The sequence below is a fragment of the Antechinus flavipes genome, chromosome 4 (assembly GCF_016432865.1).
Source record: "Antechinus flavipes isolate AdamAnt ecotype Samford, QLD, Australia chromosome 4, AdamAnt_v2, whole genome shotgun sequence".
NCBI classification, from domain to species: domain Eukaryota; kingdom Metazoa; phylum Chordata; class Mammalia; order Dasyuromorphia; family Dasyuridae; genus Antechinus; species Antechinus flavipes.
The window spans coordinates 416,077,632-416,098,408 of record NC_067401.1 but is presented as its reverse complement, the minus strand read 5'-3'; the positions used below and the strand labels follow the sequence as shown (position 1 = coordinate 416,098,408).

The following is a 20,777-nucleotide window of genomic DNA, read 5'->3' as shown; positions in this document are numbered from 1 at the left end:
AGCAAGTTGGAGATTTCATCTTATGCCCTACAAATTGGCAAATTGACAAAATGGGAACATTTTCAATATTGGAAGGGCTATAGAAAGACAGTTAACTAGCATTTATTAAATATCTATTATGTGCCAGGCATTGTGCTAAGACAGGTATACTGTTAGTGAAAATGCAAATTGTTTCAACAATTTTGGATGTTGATTTGGAATTGTTCAGTCATTCTAGTCATGTCCAGCTCTTCATGGCCCCATTTGGGCTTTTCTTGGCAAAGATATTGGTATGTTTAGCCTCTTCCTTCGCCAACTTATTTTGCACATGAGGAGACTAGTGCAAACAGGATCAAGTGACTTAACCAGGATCACCCAGCTAATAAATTTGAGGCCAGATTTAAATTCATTAAGATGAGTCTTCCTAACTCCAGACCTAGCCTTCTAACTATTGTGCCATCTAACTACCCAAAATAGAATTAGATCAGAAAAATGGCTGTGTATACCCTTCTATCCAGTGATTTTAGTACTTTACATGTACACCAAGGGCATTAAAGACAGAAACAAAAGTCTATTGTATGCCAAAATATTAATAATAGTCCTTCTAGTAGAAAAATATATGGGAATGGCTTAAAATCTATGATATGAGAACATAGTAGAATATTTGTGTGCTGTAAGCAATAGCATAAATATGGAATAATGATGATAACTCTTTGTAAAGTGCTTTAAATTTTACAAATGTTTTATAGATATCTCATTTTATTTTTACATTAATCTTGGGAGGTAGGTATTAGCATTTTTGTTCGAGGGGATTCAACAAGGGCCCAAAGGAAACAAAGGCTCTTTAAGGGGCCAAAAACAATCCTGTCAATCCATTCCTTATGGCTCATCCAGTCACTGGGTCATTAGAAGGTACATGGCCTTTTGGTGGGATCTTAATTGCTCCATCAGTAAGACATAGATCAGGATGACTGGAGATGGTCCCAGATTCAATGAGAGACCATTGGCCTTTTTAAGCCAAGTTCTTTCTCGGGTCTCGGTTTGTCTACTCTAAGACAACACAGTCAGAAAACAGATAATGAAATATACCTCCCTCTTTCCACAGAGAACCTGGAAGGAGACTATCAGGGAAGAATTTATATACACTGTTAGGTGTGCTCACAGTATGCAATATTTTTTCTTAATTGTTTTTTTTGTTAAGAGGAGTTTGAACCTTGGGAAGTTGGGATAAGAAGGGGTCTTTCGCCAGAAATAACTGTGATATAAAAAGACTAAAAATATAAATAGGTTAAGTTTTTTTTAAAAGGGGGGGGTAGCTATTGCTTGACTAGGAAATATGGGTTGGCACATACAGTAGTGATCTGTGAAATCTGGGTTAGCACCCTGGATACCTTAGAATCAGCCAGAGTCAGGATAAGCAAAAGTCCTTGGTCTTTAGAGGTAGAAGTGAAGGGGATGGACACAAGCTCTCCACAACCTCCTTTCTCCTCATCCACTGCAAAAGTGACTCTGTCTTGTCTTACTTTCCACCCCCTAACCCCTCCTACAATTTTCTGTATACACCAAAAGATGGAGCCAGCACAGAATGGTGGGAAGGGCCATTTTCCAAGCATATGCTAATAGAGTATTGTCCAGTGGGTAATTAGCCTTAAGTGCTCAGTTGTCTGATTCCAGTGCATCTACTCAAGAGTTTCAGCCCTTTACAATGATCAAAGCCATTAGTCCACAGGACCTCCTGTGCTGAATCCAGTTGTATATCCTGCAAGGAAAATTAGTGCTGATTCCCTCCCCAAATTACCATGTTTCTATTTTCTGTTTTCCTGTTGATTTTTCTACTTATTAGAATGTAACCTCCTTGAAAACAGGGATTGTTTTGTTTTAATTTTCTCCTTTTTATATTCAGCTTCTCAACATGGTACCTCAATTATGGTAGATGCTTTAATTTTTTTAAATAACCAGTCAACTGGCTGGTTAAAAATAATTTCTGATAGTGATTGTACTTTTTCATATGCAATTTTCTCTCCAATTTGTATTTATCCAAGGTATTCTTTGTATATAATGAAGAATTTAATGTGTTTGAAGGACATCACTTAAATGTTACTTGTTTTTTAATCTTTTGGACATATTTATGTTTGATGTTATGTTTTCTCACTATCTGAGTATCTTTCTAGTTCCAGATTCTTGGTTTTTAGTTTCAGTATTAGCAAAGACAAACAGCACAATCTTGGGACAGAGACTTTGCTGACACTATCCAATTATACAATGGTGGGTTCTTGAGTATTCCATAAGGATGGTATAAAGGTTAATGAATAATTCCTCTAAATAGTTTTTATTTCAGTAAAGATATATAAAATGTTTAGCACTGAGTAATACTACAAAAAATGAACAAATGATGTTTTTATTTACTCTTCTGTTCTCCAGGTCAATTTGTTTTGGGGGCAGGGCTAGATTAATTGAAGAGTTGGCACAGTAGAATGGAAAGAGAATGGGACTACAAGATTTGGATTCTAGTGCTGACTCATCCTGGACCATGAAATTCCACTGCAATCATGACTTTCTTTTCTTTTGTCTATCCCAGAATTTACCTTTCACTTCATTATGACTTCTTTTACTTTAGCTCATCATGATACTTGCAATCTATCTGTGTCTCAGAATTAACTTGGCTCCATGACCAGTCTTAACCAGAAGGTCAGTCACATTAATTGTTCATAAGCCATTACCCTAGAATCCTTTGCCTTCCTTAATCCTTAATTCTTACTAAATTCTACCATCTGAATTTTCTTTAATATTAACTGTAAAAAATTATGAATTGGAGATGTTTACATCAAGTCCAAATTTTTGAGGGATAATCTCAGCAAAATCCTCATTCCTTTATAGTCTTTCTAGTCTACCACTACCAAAAGCCAACTTCATCCTCCACAAAGATTGTTTGATGTCTCTCAGTTTTTCAGCCACCATTCATGCACTTACCTACAGCCAATCACAGTCTACTATTTTCTTGAACAACCTGAAGCTGTCCAAAGTGAACTCCCTCATTTCTCCTTCCCATTCTTCAAAACTTCTTGTTATCATGTATCATTTATGAACTCTTCCTGTGCAGGAAGCACAAAAGAAAAGAATCTTTACTTCTCATTGATGCTAATTCTTTTGCTTTACACTCTTGGATCCTTTTCCCTGAAACCTCCAGCAATCATTCCCCTTTTCTCAATAATCTTTAATCTCTCCATCAGTTCCTTCCCATTTGTCTACTAACATTCATAAGTCATCCCAATTCTATTTTAAAAAACAGCCAAACCTTTTCTTACCTTTTTATGTCCCATTCAGACAGTGTTCTCAATAAAACATAAGTTCTATGAAGAGAGAGATTGTTTCATTTTTGCCTAGCATATAGCAAGTACTTAGGTACTTATTATTCTTTTCTTCTTTTTACTTCTCTTTTTCATCAATAGAATTCAGCTTTCCAAAGTTTCAACCTCTTTCTTTCCCCTAATTTATCATATCCAATCTGTATACAATAAGTGACCATGTCTTGTTGCTTCCACCTATACCACATTCCTGATCTTCATCTTCATCCATTGTGTCTACACTAGTCCAGGTCTTCATTAACACTTGCATAGACTATTACAATAACTTCTTAAGAGATCATCTCATCTTGATCTCTCCCTCTCTCTCTATATGAAAGAATTCATATTATAGATTGCTGACAAAATAACCTCATTTATTTGTAAATCTATTCGTTTACTACTAGTGCTCTATCAGTGATTTGTTTGTACTTAATGAATCAAATTCATTCTTCTTTGCCTGGCATTCAAAAATCTTCCTTAGCTTATCACCACTTTACCTTTCTAGCTTATCACTTATAATTCTTCTAAGTATTTCCATTAAACTAGATTACTTCCCATTTCTTAATCGCATTCAGTGGGTCTCCTCTTCTGTGCTTTTCCCATGCTGTTTCTTCCACCTAGAACGTCTCCTTCTTTGCTGGTTAAATTCTTGCTGATACTTCAAAATATACTTCAATTGCCACCTTTCCCATGATCTCACCAGTCTCTAAGCTTGAACCTTAAATAGAAATTGATTTTGCACCTTTCTAACATATTTATGATGTGATATTTTGGATTCTAGTTATATGTGTATCTGTCTACTTCCTCTAGTGAACTCTTAAGATCTGTGATCACAGACACTTAGATTTTATCTAACCTTTACATTTCCCCAAGTACCAGCCTTTGCATACAGTAGATACTTAATAATAACATTTTTATAGCAAATACTTGCGATTCCATCAGTATGGGAATGCCATTAACCATAACTTTAGAGTCTTAATTACTGAGGCTTGGGGAGGGTTAGTGGCTTGACCATGATTAGTTACTATGTTCAGTCAGTCAGTCAGTCATATCATTAAGCACTTTTGTGCTTAGTACTAGACTAAAGGCTAGGGATATAAAGAAAGGTTTAAAAATGGTCCCTTCCCTCAAAGAGTTTACATTTTAGTGAGAAGGAGAGATACCATGAAAATGACTTTGAACATACAGAATACATACAGAGAGATGGAAAATAACTACAAAACAGAAGAGGGAGGATGGGAAAGACCTGCAAAAGGTAGGGTTTGGGCCAAGTCTTAAAAACCAGGGAAGGTAGAGGCAATGAGGGAGAGCATTCCAGGCATGGAGGAAAACCAGGAACAAGATATTCACTTGAAAGATGGAGTGTCATGTCCAAACAACAGCAAGAAGGTAGATGTTGCTAGATTGTAGATTATGTGGAGGAGAGTAGATCATAAGAAAACTGGGAAGTTAGGAAGAGCTTTCAAAGCCAAGCAGAGTATTCTAATCCAAATATTATTTCAATCCCAGGGCTCAATCCATTACATCATACTGCCTCTTAATGAGGGTTTGGTAAATTGAACAGGCAAGTCGCTTACCTTCTCTTGGTTTCAGTTTTGTTACCTGTAAAATGAGAGGGTTTGATTAAATTCTTTTTAGCTCTCCAACTTTAAAACTCTATGAAATTTATAAAGCTTAAAGCAGATGCTTATTTGCACAACTTTGTTTGAATTCTATAAATCATGCATTTTAATTGGGGATCTAGACTTTGAAAGTATTTTTTAACTAAATTAAATTTATTTTTTTATTACATTTTAAGTTCTTAACTGTCTCCTTTCCTCCTTCTCTACCCCACTCCACCATATATACACACACACACACATATTCATACTGTGCATACTTATGTTTATCAGTTCTTAGTATTACAAGAAAATGTTTTTTAAAGGCTACATACTGGCATCCTTTCCATTGCATTTCTTTCTGAGAAAATAGCTCTCTTTAAATGACAGCAGAATAGTGCCTTTTATTAACATTCTAAGCAAAACTAGAGATAGGAAGACAGAAGCTCACATGCTATAATGAATAAAGGATTCAGGAGCTATTTTATGATGAAGCTAGCTATTAGATTTAAGCAACATAGTATCATTAAAGTCAGGATCCAAAGATTGAAGACATTTCCAATGCCTAAATGCAATATAACTTTAATGAATTTTAAATGGTTCATGTGAAATCTAATCTTTTAAAATAATATTTTTCCTCCTAAAGGTGAATGAACTCCATATATCCATGATTAAGTGGATGGTAAATTTGTTGATTTTAATGGTACCTGACTATTCTGATGAGTATAGTCTCCCAAAGACTGAACAGGATCTCACTGAGGAGGAAATTCATCGTCATACAGGCATTGCTATGTTGGAGATAGAAGGCATATCACTGGCAAAAATGTTGAGCCGATTCTCAATCTATATATTCAGGTGAAAGTGATGATTGATTTTGTACTTATGAAGATAAGATAAATAAAAAGTAGCAATAATAAGCCTACATTAACTTAATCTTGAAAGATATTTTCAAGAGATTTGTACTTCATCCATTCTGTTTTTTTTAATCTTTAAAACATTTTTAAATAAAAAATTTGAGTAGAGGCCTTTCTGACATGCTTATCCAATTTATAGAAGACATGAAATGGGGGAGAATAGTTATTACATTTGGTGACAGAGTCAGAATTTCAAAAGATCTTGGTAAAATGGAGCTCTGGGCTAAATTTAAGATGAAATTGAATAGGGATAAATGTGAAGTATTGCATTTTGGTGAAAAAATCAACTTTACAGGGACAAGATAGGAAAACAAGATAGGGGTATGGTTAGATTTCATTTTGTCTAAAAAACATATGGGGATTTTATATGCTCAATATTAGTAAGTGTTATAATATGGCCACTAAAAACAAAATAAAACAAGTAATGCAATCTTGGGCTAAATTTAGAGTCATAGCTTCTGAGAATAATGAAGTAATAGATTTGTAATTCAAAGCCATTGTATGTCCATGTCTTAAGTCATATATTCAGGTCACAGTTTTAAAAGGATATTGATAAAGTCATGTGAAAAAAAATGCTTTAAATCCTTAATAACTAAAGAAATGCACATTGAAACAACTCTGAGAAGAGACAGAGTTGGAAAGGCAGAATGAAACATTTTTGAGTAGCTCACCCAACAACCTAGAAAATGGGCCAAACCAAAATAGGATTGGGAAAACCAAGAAAAAGTCATAGTGAGTCATTTGTCTAGCCCAGAACAGTTTAGGAAGATAGATGGAGAGGAATATGTACACTAGGGTGGCAGCAGCTGCAACACTGTATCCAGGAGCATTCCTGCTCCCAGAGATAGGGAATTGGTACAGTGCACCAGGACAGAAATAGTTGCAAGGCCACCTGAGAACTAGCACTAGATTCAGAAATGGCTAACATCCAGCCTGTCACCCATTGGCCAATTCTGAATCAGAGATCCAACATGGAGAGGACCGGGGTCCCTAACAGAGCATGAGCACAAAACACATTTCAGAAACTTAGCTATGTGTCTCTGATCGAGAAGCAGAATGACTCCATTCTACCCTTTAGTCCAACACATTATCCTGCAGTGGAAAAACCAGAGCAGGGAGATTAAAACCAAAAGGAAATCAGCAGTTCAGTTAGTTTGAACCTGCAGAGCCTCTCAGTGGTCGAACAGCAATTGAGTCTGGCAACAGTCTACAGAAACTCAATTACACATAGGCCAGTAAACCTAAACCTGGGTCAGGAAATTGTAGAACCCACCAGAAGGATGGCAGACAGATCTCTCCCTGGACCATCTGACTTTGGAAGAACTGAAAACTTATAGGGCTCTGGACGGAACTGTGAAAGCAACAGAAGCTCAGGCCAGACATCCTCCTTCCCCTGCCTCCAGAAGTAAGCAAAGACCAATACTAACATAAAGTCCAAAGTCAAGAGGTAAAAGGGAGGAATGAACAAATTAATAGACAAAAGGAGCACAACCACAAAGATCTACTATGATGATATTGCAATCGAAGTAAAAGTAAACAGAGGCACAAAGTTCTGAAGAAATCAATTTATCAGCAAAGAACAAATTTGCTAATAAATAGGATCTCAGCTTTTCAACAAGCTAAGACGTTAAATGACTGACAACTTAGTTTAGAAAGGAAGATTAAACTTCTGAACTGGTTCTGAACTTAAAGAAACATGACTGGTTAAGTTAAGTAAACATGACTTAACCATTTATACAAAATGTCAGTAATTGATCTAAAATAAAATAAATTACAAAATGGAATTAATGCAATTTTTTTCAATGACACATTGACACAAATAAAGAAGAAAATTACTTGAAAACATTGATAAGCAAAGCCTCAAGAAAAATAGAGCTAGGATACAAAAAAAAAAAAAGAATCCCTAGAAGAGTTAAAGAAAGAGAGAGAAAAATAAAAAACAAATAAAAGCAGTAGAGGAAAAAAAAAGAAATGAGAGCTAACCAAGAAAGTTGTATAAAAAATTAAATTAAAAAAATAAAATCTTGCTGAAGAAAACAATTCCTTAAAAATTAGAATTTGCCTTAAAATTAGAATGCTAATGACTCTGTGAAATGTGAAGAAATAATATAGTCAAAAACCTTAAAAAGAAAAGAAATTATGAAATATAGGAAAAATAACTGACTTGGAAAATAGAAAAGAAATCATCTAAAAATCATTGTTTATCCTGAAACCCCCAAAAGAGCCTAGATATCGTATTTCAATATATTATAAAGTCTCAGATATCTTACAACCAAAGATCAAAGTAGAAATTGAGAAAACCCACAGGTCACTTCTTGAAAGAAACCCCCAAAAGAAAACTTTTAGGAATGTGTAGCTAAAATACAGAACTCCCAAGTCAAAGAGAAAATACTGCAAACAACCAGAAAAAAAATTCAAGAACTATAAAACAAGTCAGGATCACACATAATTTAACAGCTAATAAAGGAATGGAGGATTGGAATATTCCAGAAGGCAAAGAAGTTAGGTATATAACCAAGAATAAATTATCCAGCAAACCTGAGTTTCATGCTACAGGGGGAAGAATAGGCATTAAATGAAAAGAAACACTTTCATGCATTTCTGATTAGATAACCATAGTTGAATAGACAATCTGACATACAAATAGAGGATTTGAGAAGCATAAAAAGGTAGATGTGAGTGAGAAAACATAAGGGAATAAAAAAGTTACATTATTGTATGGAAGAGGTAATATGTGTAACTCATCAAAACTTTATCATTATCAAGAGTTTTAGAGAGAGACTAATTAGAGAACCCCAGTGTGAGTCTTTTATTTTTATATGATCTAAAAAGAAGAATGGAAAAGTTGATTGCCTAATAGGATAAAGTAGTAAAATTATATTAGGGATTTACCCCACTCAGAGCTAGGTAAACCTAGCCACAAATAAGAAATTAAAGTGGCTATTTGAATTTTAGAAAAAAAATTACTTATGATCAACTCCTGGAAAATACTGAATGGAAATAGAAAGGAGTATGCCTATTTCTCAGCTGTGTATGGTATCTTTATAAAAATTGGTTATTTCACAGATAAATGCAGAAAATCAGAAAGATAAAATACATTTTATGACCATAATGCAATAAAAGTACATTCAGTTGAAAATCTTTGATGCATAGATTAAAAATTAATTTAAAATTAACTCTTTTAATTCTGAGGAATGAGTCAATCAATAATAGAAACAACCAATAATTTCATTAAAAATCATGGCAATAATGATAAAACCTACCAAAATTTTGGGATATAGGCTAAGAAATAGTTAGGTAAAGTTTATATCTTTACACATTTATATCAATAAAATAGAAAAAGAATAGATCAACAAATTGAGTATGTAACTAAAGAAGAAGAAAATCAACAAATAAACATTCAATTATTATCAAAACAGAAATATAAAAAGTCAAAAGAAAGAGTAGAAAAACTGAAATCAAAAAATCCATTGAATTAACAAATAAAATTATGAGCTGGCTTTTTGAAGAGAGCAATAAAATAGGTAAACTACCAGCTAATTTGATGTTTAAAAAATTACCAGTATCAAAAATGAAAAAGGTAAATTCATAACCAATTAGTAGGAGCTATTGCCTACTAATATGCCTAATTATATGCAATAAAACTGTCAGTCTTAGTAAAATAGAAACATAGCTACAAAAATATAAATTTCCTAGAATAAAGGAATTAAAATATAAAATATAAAAATATAAAAAATATAAAAATAATAAAGTAATTAAATAACCCTGTCTTCAAAAAAAAAAAAAGGAATTTGAACAATTCATAAAAAAAATATCCCTGAACCAGATGGATTTACAAGCTAATTTTATCAAACACTAAAGGCTAATAAATTCTAATATTACATATTGTTTGAAAAAACAGGCAAAGAAGAAACCACCAAATTATTTCTTTGACATAAATGTAGTTTTGATACTACATCAAGAAGAGTCAACACAAAGAAAGAAAACTATAGACCAATTTCCCTAATGAATATTGATACAAAAAATTTTAAATACAAACAAGGAGATTGCAGCTATATATCACAAAGATATCACTATTAACACACTGGATTTGTACAAAAAATTAAATATAAGTACAACAGACTACAGTAACAACAAAAACAATACATATGATTATTTCATATGTGAAATATTATTTCAATAGATAACAAAAAAACTTTTGACAAAATCTAACATCAATTCTAGTTTAAAAAACGAGGCAGCACAAGACTAAGTGGAATTTTTCTTAAAATGATAATTAGCTTCTATGTCTCAGAGCAAGCATTATCAATATGGGAATAAACTAAAAATATTTCTACTAAAACTAGGAGTAACATAATGATATTCATTATCACCATTACATTTCTGCTCAAAATTTAAGCAATAAGACAGGAAAAAAAAATAACAAAGGAATAAGCATAAACAATGAAGAAACAAAATATCACTCTTTGCAGATAATAAGATGATTAATTTAAAGAATCTGTGGGAGTCAGTTAAAACACTAATCAAAACAATGAATGACTTCAGCAATGTTGGGGTATATGATATAAACCTACACATATCTGCATATTAAAATCCAGTAGGGAGAGATATAAAGAATAATTCCATTTAAAATAATTACAGACTGTATAAAATATTTGGGAGTCTACCTGCCAACGCACACACACCCAACAATCATATGAACACAAATAACTGAAGAAATATTAAATAAATAAATGGAGAAATAATAGATGAAATAATTTCTCATGTGTGGGCCAAGGCAATATAATACAAATCTAATACTCCTTAAATTAATTTTATTTAATACCATAACCAATCATATTACCAGAGAATTACTTTATAAAGCTAAGGGGAAAAAACAAAATTCACCTGGAAGAATAAAAGATCAATAATATTAAGGAGATCAATGAAAAAATTTGCAAAGGGAGATTAGCAATACTAGATCTCAAACTAGACTTCTTCACTTGTTTCAGTAATTTCCAATTCTTTGTGCCCCTATTTGGGGTTTTCTTGGAAAAGATACTGGAAGGATTTGCCATTTCCTTAGCTCATTTTACAGATGAGGAAACTGAGATAAACAGAGTTAAATGACATGCCCAAGTTCACATAGTTAATAAGTATTTGAGACAGGATTTAAAAAAATGATGAAGATAAGTCTTTCTGATTTCAGGCCCAGCATTTTCTCCACTACACCATCTAGCTGTCCAAACGATAGCATCAAACTGTAATCATAAAAAAAAAGATACTAGGTAAGAAATAAAGCAGTTAATCTGAAGAATTATAGGCATTAGAACATTGTTATTTTCAGTCCTTTGAAAAGTACCTTAACTCAAGTTACTAATGGGTCTTATATAGAAAATTTCCCAAAGTTTTTGGTTTCCTATTCACTTTATGAAAAGCTCAATATGCTATCATGATACTTTTTCATTTTTCATTTTCTTTTATTAATTTTTATTATGTCATTACTCTGGAACATTTTGGCTAACTGTCAATATTAGCTTCACCTAGTTAAAATCTGATTCATGGAATGATAATATTAGGTAAAGATTTTGACATTCCTCAGATAAGAAGCCAAAAGGGAGTTTTGAGCTTCCTGAGGTGATTTATTTATTGTGAAATGATTCTATTGACTCTGATTCTACTTATTTTTGAGGCATATAAATCTTCCCTATCAATCAACCCATTGTTAACTTTCTAAATGTAGTTTAATCTGTAACCTGACTTAATTTATCTGCAGAATCTGTTTAATGTTTTGTTTCTTTAGGAGATATATGATATTATGATTCTGTTTAATTAATTTTGTTCAATTTTTATGGCCTAAGAGAAAGTACTAAATTTATTCAACTTTTATGGCCTAAAAAGATGTACTAGATTGCTGTATGTAAAAAATTATTTTTCTGGCTTTCTAATATAATTTTTCCTATTTAAAAAGAGCTTCCTTAGAATCCTAATTTTTTCCCCCAAGGTTGTTTTTCTACCTTCTAAATTTATGCTTAAGCACAATAAAACTTAGATTTTTACAGCTTTAAACTTTAGATTTTACATTTTTACTCTCTTTTCTTTGAAATTTAAAGCAGAAAAAAGTTCCAATAATGCTCACATTTTGTGAATATTCTGTTTCCTCAGTTGTTGCAAAGGTACACTGGCATCAATGAGTACCAAGAAAACAACTGTCTCATATCCAGATCCTGCTAAGGAAATTATGAATCTATCAAAGATCAAGGTAATCTTCCTTTCAATATATGCACAAATAAAGCAATTCTCATCCATTTTATTCTAGATTGTAGCAGTAGGATTAGTCTGGGAATAATGCATTTAAAAAGCTTAGAGCACAACAAGCCCAAAAATCTCTGTCCAATAAAACAAATCCCACCCCAAAAGCTCTGCTAAATTCTAAAATGTTCAGTGGGGAGTTTAGTATAAAGTATTCTGCTTCCCTGAAACTTTACAAAATTATTTCTGGTTCTTTCCAATTGGGTCATCAATGCATTAAAAAAAAATTCCCTAAAAGAGAAAAGAGGCAATTAAGTGATACAGTGGACAGAAGATAGGATTTAAGAGTCAGAATGACATGGGTTAAAATTCTGCCTTATTAGCTGGATCAGAGTCTATAAATATTGTGTACTGTATGCCAGGTACTGTGCTAAGTACTTTAAGAATATAAAGAAAGGCATAAGATAGTCTCAAGAAATTCACAAAAATAGGGGAAGATATCACATAAAAAGAAACTGGAATGTGTGTGTGTGTGTGTGTGTGTGTGTGTGTGTGTGTGTGTGTGTATTCCTCAAAGAGTCTGGAAGAAGCTCCCAGATGCTCTTCCTAAATAGAAGGAAGAAGGAGTTCCAAGGGTAGAGATTACTGAGGAAGAATGAATAAAAAAGTTGATTTCATCTTATAGAAGGATGAGTTTTTGAAGATAATGAAATCCAGAAAATTAGGTGGGTAAGAAATGAGTCATTAAATCTCTCTTATCCTCATCTGTAAAATGGGGATAGTACCTACCTCCCAGGGTTATTATGAAGATAATATGAGATAATAGTTGTAAAATGCTTTGCTTACAGTATAAATACTAATATTAGAAAAATGTTTTTTTTTATTTTAACTCATTTGATCCTCAAAAAATTAGAGTACAAAAAGCCAAACTTTCTACCCTTTTCTACCTCCATAAACTTTTTTCTTTCTCTTTATCTGTGTCCCACCATCGCCTCTAGGTGTCTTTGGGGACATATTTGTCCACTGGGATCCCCAGGCCATAACATCTTATACATTCATGCTTTCCCTAAGCACACACACAACTTTAAAAACTCTTATCACCATTCTTCTTTTATATCAAAAGTCTTATGTATCAAAAGTTTTATGTATCATTGCTCCTGGAAGCTGACTTTTCAGTTGGAAAAGAACTAGTAATTCACAGTAATTGAGTAATAATAGTTCAGTGTGTTATTCCTTATAGATTAATCTATATTTAATAAGACTATCTAAAGGAATGAATTTCTAATGGTCTAATTTTATATGAATAGAGAAGATAATTGTGGGCCTTAAAGTCACTCATATAGATAGCCTTATACTCTGTTTACTCATGAGGCCAGAAATTGGTGGTTGAATAAGTGGAGAATAAATAAATGTTCATATTTATTTTATTGAGCAAATATTTTGTGGCTAGAAAAAACAGTACATCCTAAATATTTATTTCTATACAACTTTCATTTTTGCTCATGGTAAATTTTGTTCTAGTAGCTATTTCTTTGATTAAAGAAAATTTAAAAACCAGTATTGTCATCAATTAGAGCATCATGTTCAAACTTATCATATGAATGTGTCAGTAAACCAACAAAAATGTATTAAGCACTTACTGTGTGACAGGCATTCTGCTAAGTGCTATCTTCAAGTTTATGAAGGACTTTTAGTTAGAAGACATATTAGATCTGTTCTGTTTTGTCCAAAAAAGATAGAACTAAGTAGGACCAATGAATAGAAGTTTCAGAAAGAAGGAAATTCTGTGATAAGAAAAGTGGAGTAATTGCCTCTTGGACATAGTTATTTTTTAGTGTTATGGGGGAAATATTTCCTTTCTAAGTTCACTTGGTAACTAACACCTGCTGAAAATTTATCTCCCATAACCTAGAAATTATAGTTTAAAAACTTAGGTTTTATTATATGTAAGCATGGATTCAGATCTCAGACAAAAATAAAAAATAAACCTGAACATTTAAGATAAAAAACCCATGAATAACCACTAGGATTCAAATAAGGCTTCTTATAGATAGAATTACAGCAGAGTGACAGGAAAGAATTCTTTTACATATTTCTACCTTGTACACTTAGGGTCAGGTTTGGGTCAGGTGAGGTTAATATTAATAGCACTTAACCAAAAATTGAAGGAGGAATGACCTTGAACCTCAAATAACAAAAAACTAAAGACTCAGACCATAAAAATTGGAGATAAGTAGATTCCTAATCCTCTGGATCTCCCAATCTCCTAAATTCATAAAGTTGCCTCTTATTCTGGAATTGCCCCTCTCAGGATCTTTGGTTGCCTGTACTCAGGCCTAAGAATCATACAGCAGGAGAGATAGTGCCTAGAAATCCTGACTTGGGCTCATCTTGGATAAGTACCTGTTTTATAATTCCTTTTGAAGCCTGCTAACATGTTGGCTTTTCCTGCTTTAGTGGCCAATCCTTTCTAACAAAGCTTTGGTGCAACTCAGGGATGGCTTTTAGGAGGCAGTGATAGGGTGCCTGCTAGTAGAAAGATAGTATATGGAACTCAATCATCACCTTGTTTTATCCAGGGGTGGCAAATGGGTCACCAGCAACTCCAAGGACAGCACATGTATTACCATAAAAGACTTATCTCCAGGCACACTCAAGGAGGTGTACTTTTATCTAGCCAGAGCAGATTGTGGAGGGACATTCCCCCTGATTGTACCTATTATAGTTATGAATATTACAATCACCAGGAATTATTACAGGACTTGTGGTGGAGAAGAAGACTTCAAACCAGCTGTTAAGTATGGAGGAAGAAGCAATTGTCCTGGAAGTCAAAAGATGAGGATGGCAAGAATCAGGAAAGAGTGATCAGCCTGAATTTCAGAAGGGGTTGTTGAACTGTGATGCTAGAGCAAAGGTTTTATACGTGGCCGTAGGGAAAATGCCCAACCTGCCTCTTGGTACAGTGAGCCTGAGTCACCAAAAAATAGCAGTCAGCATTTAGAAGGTTTTTTTTTTTTTTTTTAGTAATTTCCTATGAACTCAAGAATCCAAGATAAAGTCCCCTGTTTAGCATTAAAAGCTCTTCCCAATCCAGTCCCTTCTTATCTTCCCAGTCTTCTTAATATCTTATCTCTCTTTTACATACTCTGAAGATTCAACTACATTGGCCCACTTCCTTCTCGAACACAACCATCCATTTTCCACCTCTGTACCTTTGTCTTGGCTGTTTCCTATGCCCAGAATGCTCTCACACCTTCCTGCCTGGTACTTTGCTTGGCTTTTTTTATGGCTTCAAACCCCTCTTATAGAAGGCTTTTCTCCTTCCCTCTAACTGCTCATGATTTTGCCCTGTGAGATCACTGCCAATCTATATTTCCTTTATATGTACTTTATTTGCATGTTGTCTTCTCAATAAAATGCCAGCTCCTTGAGAGCAGTGACTGTTTTTACCTTTATCCTCTATCCTTAGCACAGTACCTGACATAAGCCGTGCACTTAATAAGTGCTTATGCACTAACTGGCAAGGAAGGTACTCATCAGGAGAAATTTGGTTCCATTTGGTGCCAGAAAATATGAGTAGAAAAGCAGAGTTAAAGTATAAGGGGAAGTATGTTAGCAGAAAATCAAGGGTTCCCTGAAAAAGAGAGTGGAGAGAGAAGATAACCATTCAGGGAAGTATCAGGAATCAAAAGATGATAATTCCCAGCCATCAATCAAAAAAGAACCAAGACTTAAGCAAAAGCTTATAGAATAAACCAGACTCAAGATTCTAAATAGATTGCTGTTGTGATGGAACTTTCATTCAGTGCTCTAGTCTCCCAGGTGAATCCAGCAGACTTGGTTGAAGGTGGGAAGGGCCCAAAGGTAAATGCTGTTGGGAACTAGCCCTAGTGCTGATCTAGTATATACTATCTAATATATACTAGCTGCATTAATCTATGGATCAGGCACAAAGCATAGAAAGAAATCAGATAGGACCTTACTGGCAGAGAAATAGCATGGCCTTAGGAGCGTTTTGACTTCTAGGTGGTTTCTTATACCTTGATAAGGGTTATCTCCTCCAGAAACGGAAACTTAACAGGGTACCTCCTATATGACTTCCCCTCAGTACATTTGGTGTCTCTTTGGTTGCTGTCTGTTCAGGTTGCTATTGATCCTATCATGTAACACCAATAGGAACAGTGATTAGTCAAGTGCTTTATGTTCAGTCTTTCTGATAACATTTTCGAGGCCATTTCTTTTCCGTTAGGATGTATTTGTGTCAGGGTATGTTTGGGAAGACCCTGAGAATAACATCAGTATTTTCAGGAAGACTCCCTTCCTCACACCCCTAGAGTGCCTGCTTTATATGATGGTACAACGGCTGGGAAATGGCTTCAAGAATTATATAGGGTGACTTCTTTGTTTGTGATAAAACAGTAAATGCCCCATATAGATTGCAGAAGTGCTTCTGCTGGTATTTCAGGCTGAAAGATTCATTCACACTCAATTCCCAGGAACAGTAGGAACAATGATCTTTCTGGTTATTTGGAAATAAGATTTAATATTTTGTCACCTGTTTTCAATAAGCCAAGCTAAGATAAAAAAACTGGGAAGGACTGTGCTGGCCTTTGAATGCCTTTGAAAGGGCAAATCTTTAGACAAACTGGGCTGTGCTAGTATTATCATGGTAAATTTAATATACATTTAAAAAGAAAAAAAAGTTGTATGTAATGGAGGAAGGGTTTCATATCTAGCCCTTCTTAATTTAAATTTCTAGATGTTTTATGTATATTAAGTTCATAATAATGTAATATGAGTGAACAGGACTATGAGATTCAATAACAGATCACACTTTTTGAAGCTGCTGCCATCCATGACTATCTAACTCTATATATCATCTGTCCCTTGTATTTGAGCAATTTAAGAGTTTTAAATTTTTTGAAGACAAGATTCTTTCTAATTGTCTGAGGAACCAAAATGCAATCATTTACTAAAATGGGAAATGCCTAGTAAATATTTGTTGAATAAGTGAACAATTAAATGAATAAATCAATGAAAGATTTTCTTTTTCTACTTAATAAATTACATATTTTAAATAATTATCTCCTCCCAGAAAGAATGCATCGACTGGATTGCTACATGCAATATCCTTCTTTCTAAGTTGAAAGGAAGAAAAGTCACTTTGTTAACAAATGAAGATGCCAAAAACCTGGGTGACTACGAGGTATTTGTTTAAAATGAGTATTTACTATTGTTTTTGCTTTGGGTAAATGTGGCATAATAGAAAAAAGACTGGACTGATAGGAAGAGGCCAAGGGAAGGGCAAGGAGAACAATAATTTATTAAATATCTACCATATGCTAAGTACTGTGCTAAGTGCTTTATAAATATCATATCATTTGATTCTTAGAACATTCATGGGAAGTAGCTCATAATTTTACAGTTGAGGAAACAGGCAAATTAAGTGACTTGCTGAAGATCCTAATCTGGTTGGTATCTAAGGTCAAATTTTATCTCAGATCAGTCTTCTAGGTCCAGCTCTCTCTTTTGAGTCTCCTGGATGTTCCTGAAGCTCAATTTGATTCTTCACTTTGCCATTAAATAGTTAGAAGACTTTGAGCAAATTATCTAACTTTTTTGTGTTTTACTTTCCTTTTTCTGTAAAATGAGAAAAGTTGAAGTAGACATAAATCATGTCATATTTATATAGTCCTTTACAAAAATTATTCTTACAACAATCCTATAAGATTTGTTCTCATTTTAGAGATGAGGAAGTTGAAGTTCAGAGAAACCATGGGACTTATTTTCTTTTTTTTTTAATTAAAAAATGCTTTTTATCTTCAAAACACATGCATGGATAATTTTTCAACATTGACCCTTGTAAAACTTTGTATTCCAAATTTTCCCTTCCTTCCCCTTACCCCTTCCCCTTGATGGAAAGTAATCCAATATATGCTAAACATGTTAAAATATATATTAAATCTAATATATGTATATGTATTTATACAATTATATTGCTGCACAAGAAAAATCAGATCAAAAAGGAAAAAATTGATAAAGAAAACAAAATACAAGCAAACAACAGCAAAAAAAAGTGAAAATGCAATATTGTGGTCTGTATTCAGTTCCCACAATCCTCTCTCCGGGTGTAAGTGGCCCTCTTCATCATAAGATCATTAGAATAGGCCTCAATCATCTCATTGTTGGAAAAAGCCATATCCATCAGAATTGATTATCATGTAGTATTGTTGTTGAAGTGTACAATGATCTCCTGGTTCTGTTCATTTTAGTTAGCATCAGTTCATGTAAATCTCTCCAGGCCTGTCTAAAATCATCCTGCTGATTGTTTCTTATGGAACAATAATATTCTATAACATTCAGATGCCACAATTTATTCAGTCATTCTCTAATTGATGGGCATCCATTCAGTTTCCAGTTTCTTGCCACTACAAAAAGGACTGTCACAAACATTTTTGCACATGTGGGGTTCCTTTTCACCTTTAAGATCTCTTTGGGATATAATCCTAGTAGAAACATTGCTGATAAACAAAAAAAAGTTTGATAATTTTTTGAGCATAGTTCCATATTGCTCTCCAGAATGGTTGGATTTGTTCATAATTCTACCAATAATATATGTGTCCCGGTTTTCCCATATCCCCTCCAACATTCATCATTATCTTTTCCTGTCATCTTAGTCCATCTGAGAGATGTGTAGTGGTATCTCAGAGCTGTCTTAATTTGTATTTCTCTGATCAGAAGTGATTTAGAGCACCTTTTCCTATAACTGGAAATGGTTTTAATTTCTTCTGAAAATTGTCTGTTCATATCCTTTGACTATTTGTCAATTGGAGAATGGCTTGATTTCTTATAAATTTGAGTAAATTCTCTATATATTTTAGAAATGAAGCCTTTATCAGAACCTTTAAATGTAAAAAATGTCATGGAATTCATTTTCAAGGATTCGTTCTATCCTGGTTAATAGAAGCCTGTTTGATGCTTTGCAAGGCTACTCTGGAATTTGTAGCATGTAAATAGTGTTATTTTATTACTCTTGATTCACCTTCCCCTAGGAGAAGAGTATGTATGAACATTATACATTGTAATGGAGAAAATATTATTAATGCAGATTAAACTTTAAAAACGTGTAGTATATATTTCTAGAGAGCCCCGTAGTTAAATATTTACCAGCGCACTTCTGTAATTCTATCTAAACATTGCTTAAGCTCAGTAGAAATGCAGTAGATGGCTCAGGAAACAAAGTCATCATCAAACTGAAGGCTAAGAATAATAACTGACATTTACATAACACTTTAAAGTTTTCAAAATGTTTCACATTTATTATCTCATTTGAACTTCATAACATTACTTAATGACTACTACAGAATTACTACTCCATCAAAAAAGAAAAAAAAGAGAAAGAAAGAGAGAGAAAGAAAAAGAGAGAAAGAAACAAAGAAATAAATGAGGCTCAATTAGCAGGACCTATTCTTGATGAAATCATGTGAACTCTTTGGGATCACTGCTTCCTTTTCTAGATGTACATTTCCTATGCCTTTGATAATATAAATAATAAGAATATTATAATTCTATATTATATCTCCTTATTTCTTTAAGAATTACAGTAGAAGTTATCACAATTTGTATAGTAATATAGATATGTTATATCTATATAGATATATAGAATATAGAATATATAGATAATATAGAATAACTCCTGTCCCAAAGTCCATTAGTATGGGACTCTCTCCGTATTGGTGATGCCCTGAGTGAGGTCAGAACAGAGTTTCTAAAAGATAAGAGAGCTCTAACCTTCACTAGCCCTCCTACATAAAATTTTAAGGCAGTCCCCTTTGAGGACTCAAGTGTCAGTTCTCCTGGAACTCTTCAAGCTTGAGTCTTTAAGCATCAAGTCATTTTGGCCACTTCTGGCTTCCAACTTTGAAAGGGTAGATAGAAAAGGCCAACACAACTTCAGATCACTGAAGAAAAAGACTCTGAGAAGATATCGAAGGAGCCAGTAGTCTTCATCATGTCTTGCTTGGGTAAGATCTAGAACACGCCCTTGGTTGAGCTAAATTATCTGGTTCTAAATGGAAGTACTCCTTCATTCTGTATTCATGATATGGATTCAATGTATACCATTCTCTGATTTCTGTTTTGCTATGATATGGGATAAATGGACTTCTTTGCCATCTGCTATGTGTGTTTTAGTGAAACTGATATTTAGTAGGAATGAGTTTAAGCCTTGGATGTAGACCTTGGAATTGCCTTCCCCCAAGAAATAACAAAATGATCAAAAGTTATATGGAAAGTGATCAAAACCCCTAGACAAATGATATTTAAGGGAACAGATGGATATATTTCTAACCTTGCACCCCTTCTCTCTGAGGATAGCAAAGTGGCTTCTAGCTTCAAATTGCCCTTTTGGTGGGAATGAAATTCTCCATTGGAGAAGGGTGTGGGGAGAAGAGGCTTGCAATGTCTGTATCACTTCTCTTTGAATCACACAATCTCTTTATGTCCTATTTACACATAGGGGTTCACCACTTCTTCACTACAATACAAAAGAAAGACCATTATTCTTCTGAGAAATCCACAGAGTCTGATCTGACAGATTAAATTTATATAATAAGGCTGAAAAAAACAAACAAATATAAGAAAATGCCATTCATGTTGTGGTGCTTAGTACACTAGAAGAAGACAATTTATTCAACATGGTTTACGAGCAA

At 33.6% G+C, this 20,777-nt stretch overlaps 1 protein-coding gene across 2 annotated transcripts in view; it reads left to right on the top strand.

The window, feature by feature from the left end:
- The window catches only part of AXDND1 (axonemal dynein light chain domain containing 1), a 124,590-nt gene that overhangs the window by 81,017 nt on the left and 22,796 nt on the right, over window positions 1-20,777 (top strand). For both annotated transcript variants that reach the window (XM_051998855.1, XM_051998856.1), the window contains exons 19-21: window positions 5,568-5,776; window positions 11,980-12,076; window positions 17,162-17,272. In XM_051998855.1, coding sequence (XP_051854815.1) covers window positions 5,568-5,776; window positions 11,980-12,076; window positions 17,162-17,272 — 417 coding nt within the window. The remainder of the gene's footprint in view (window positions 1-5,567; window positions 5,777-11,979; window positions 12,077-17,161; window positions 17,273-20,777) is intronic.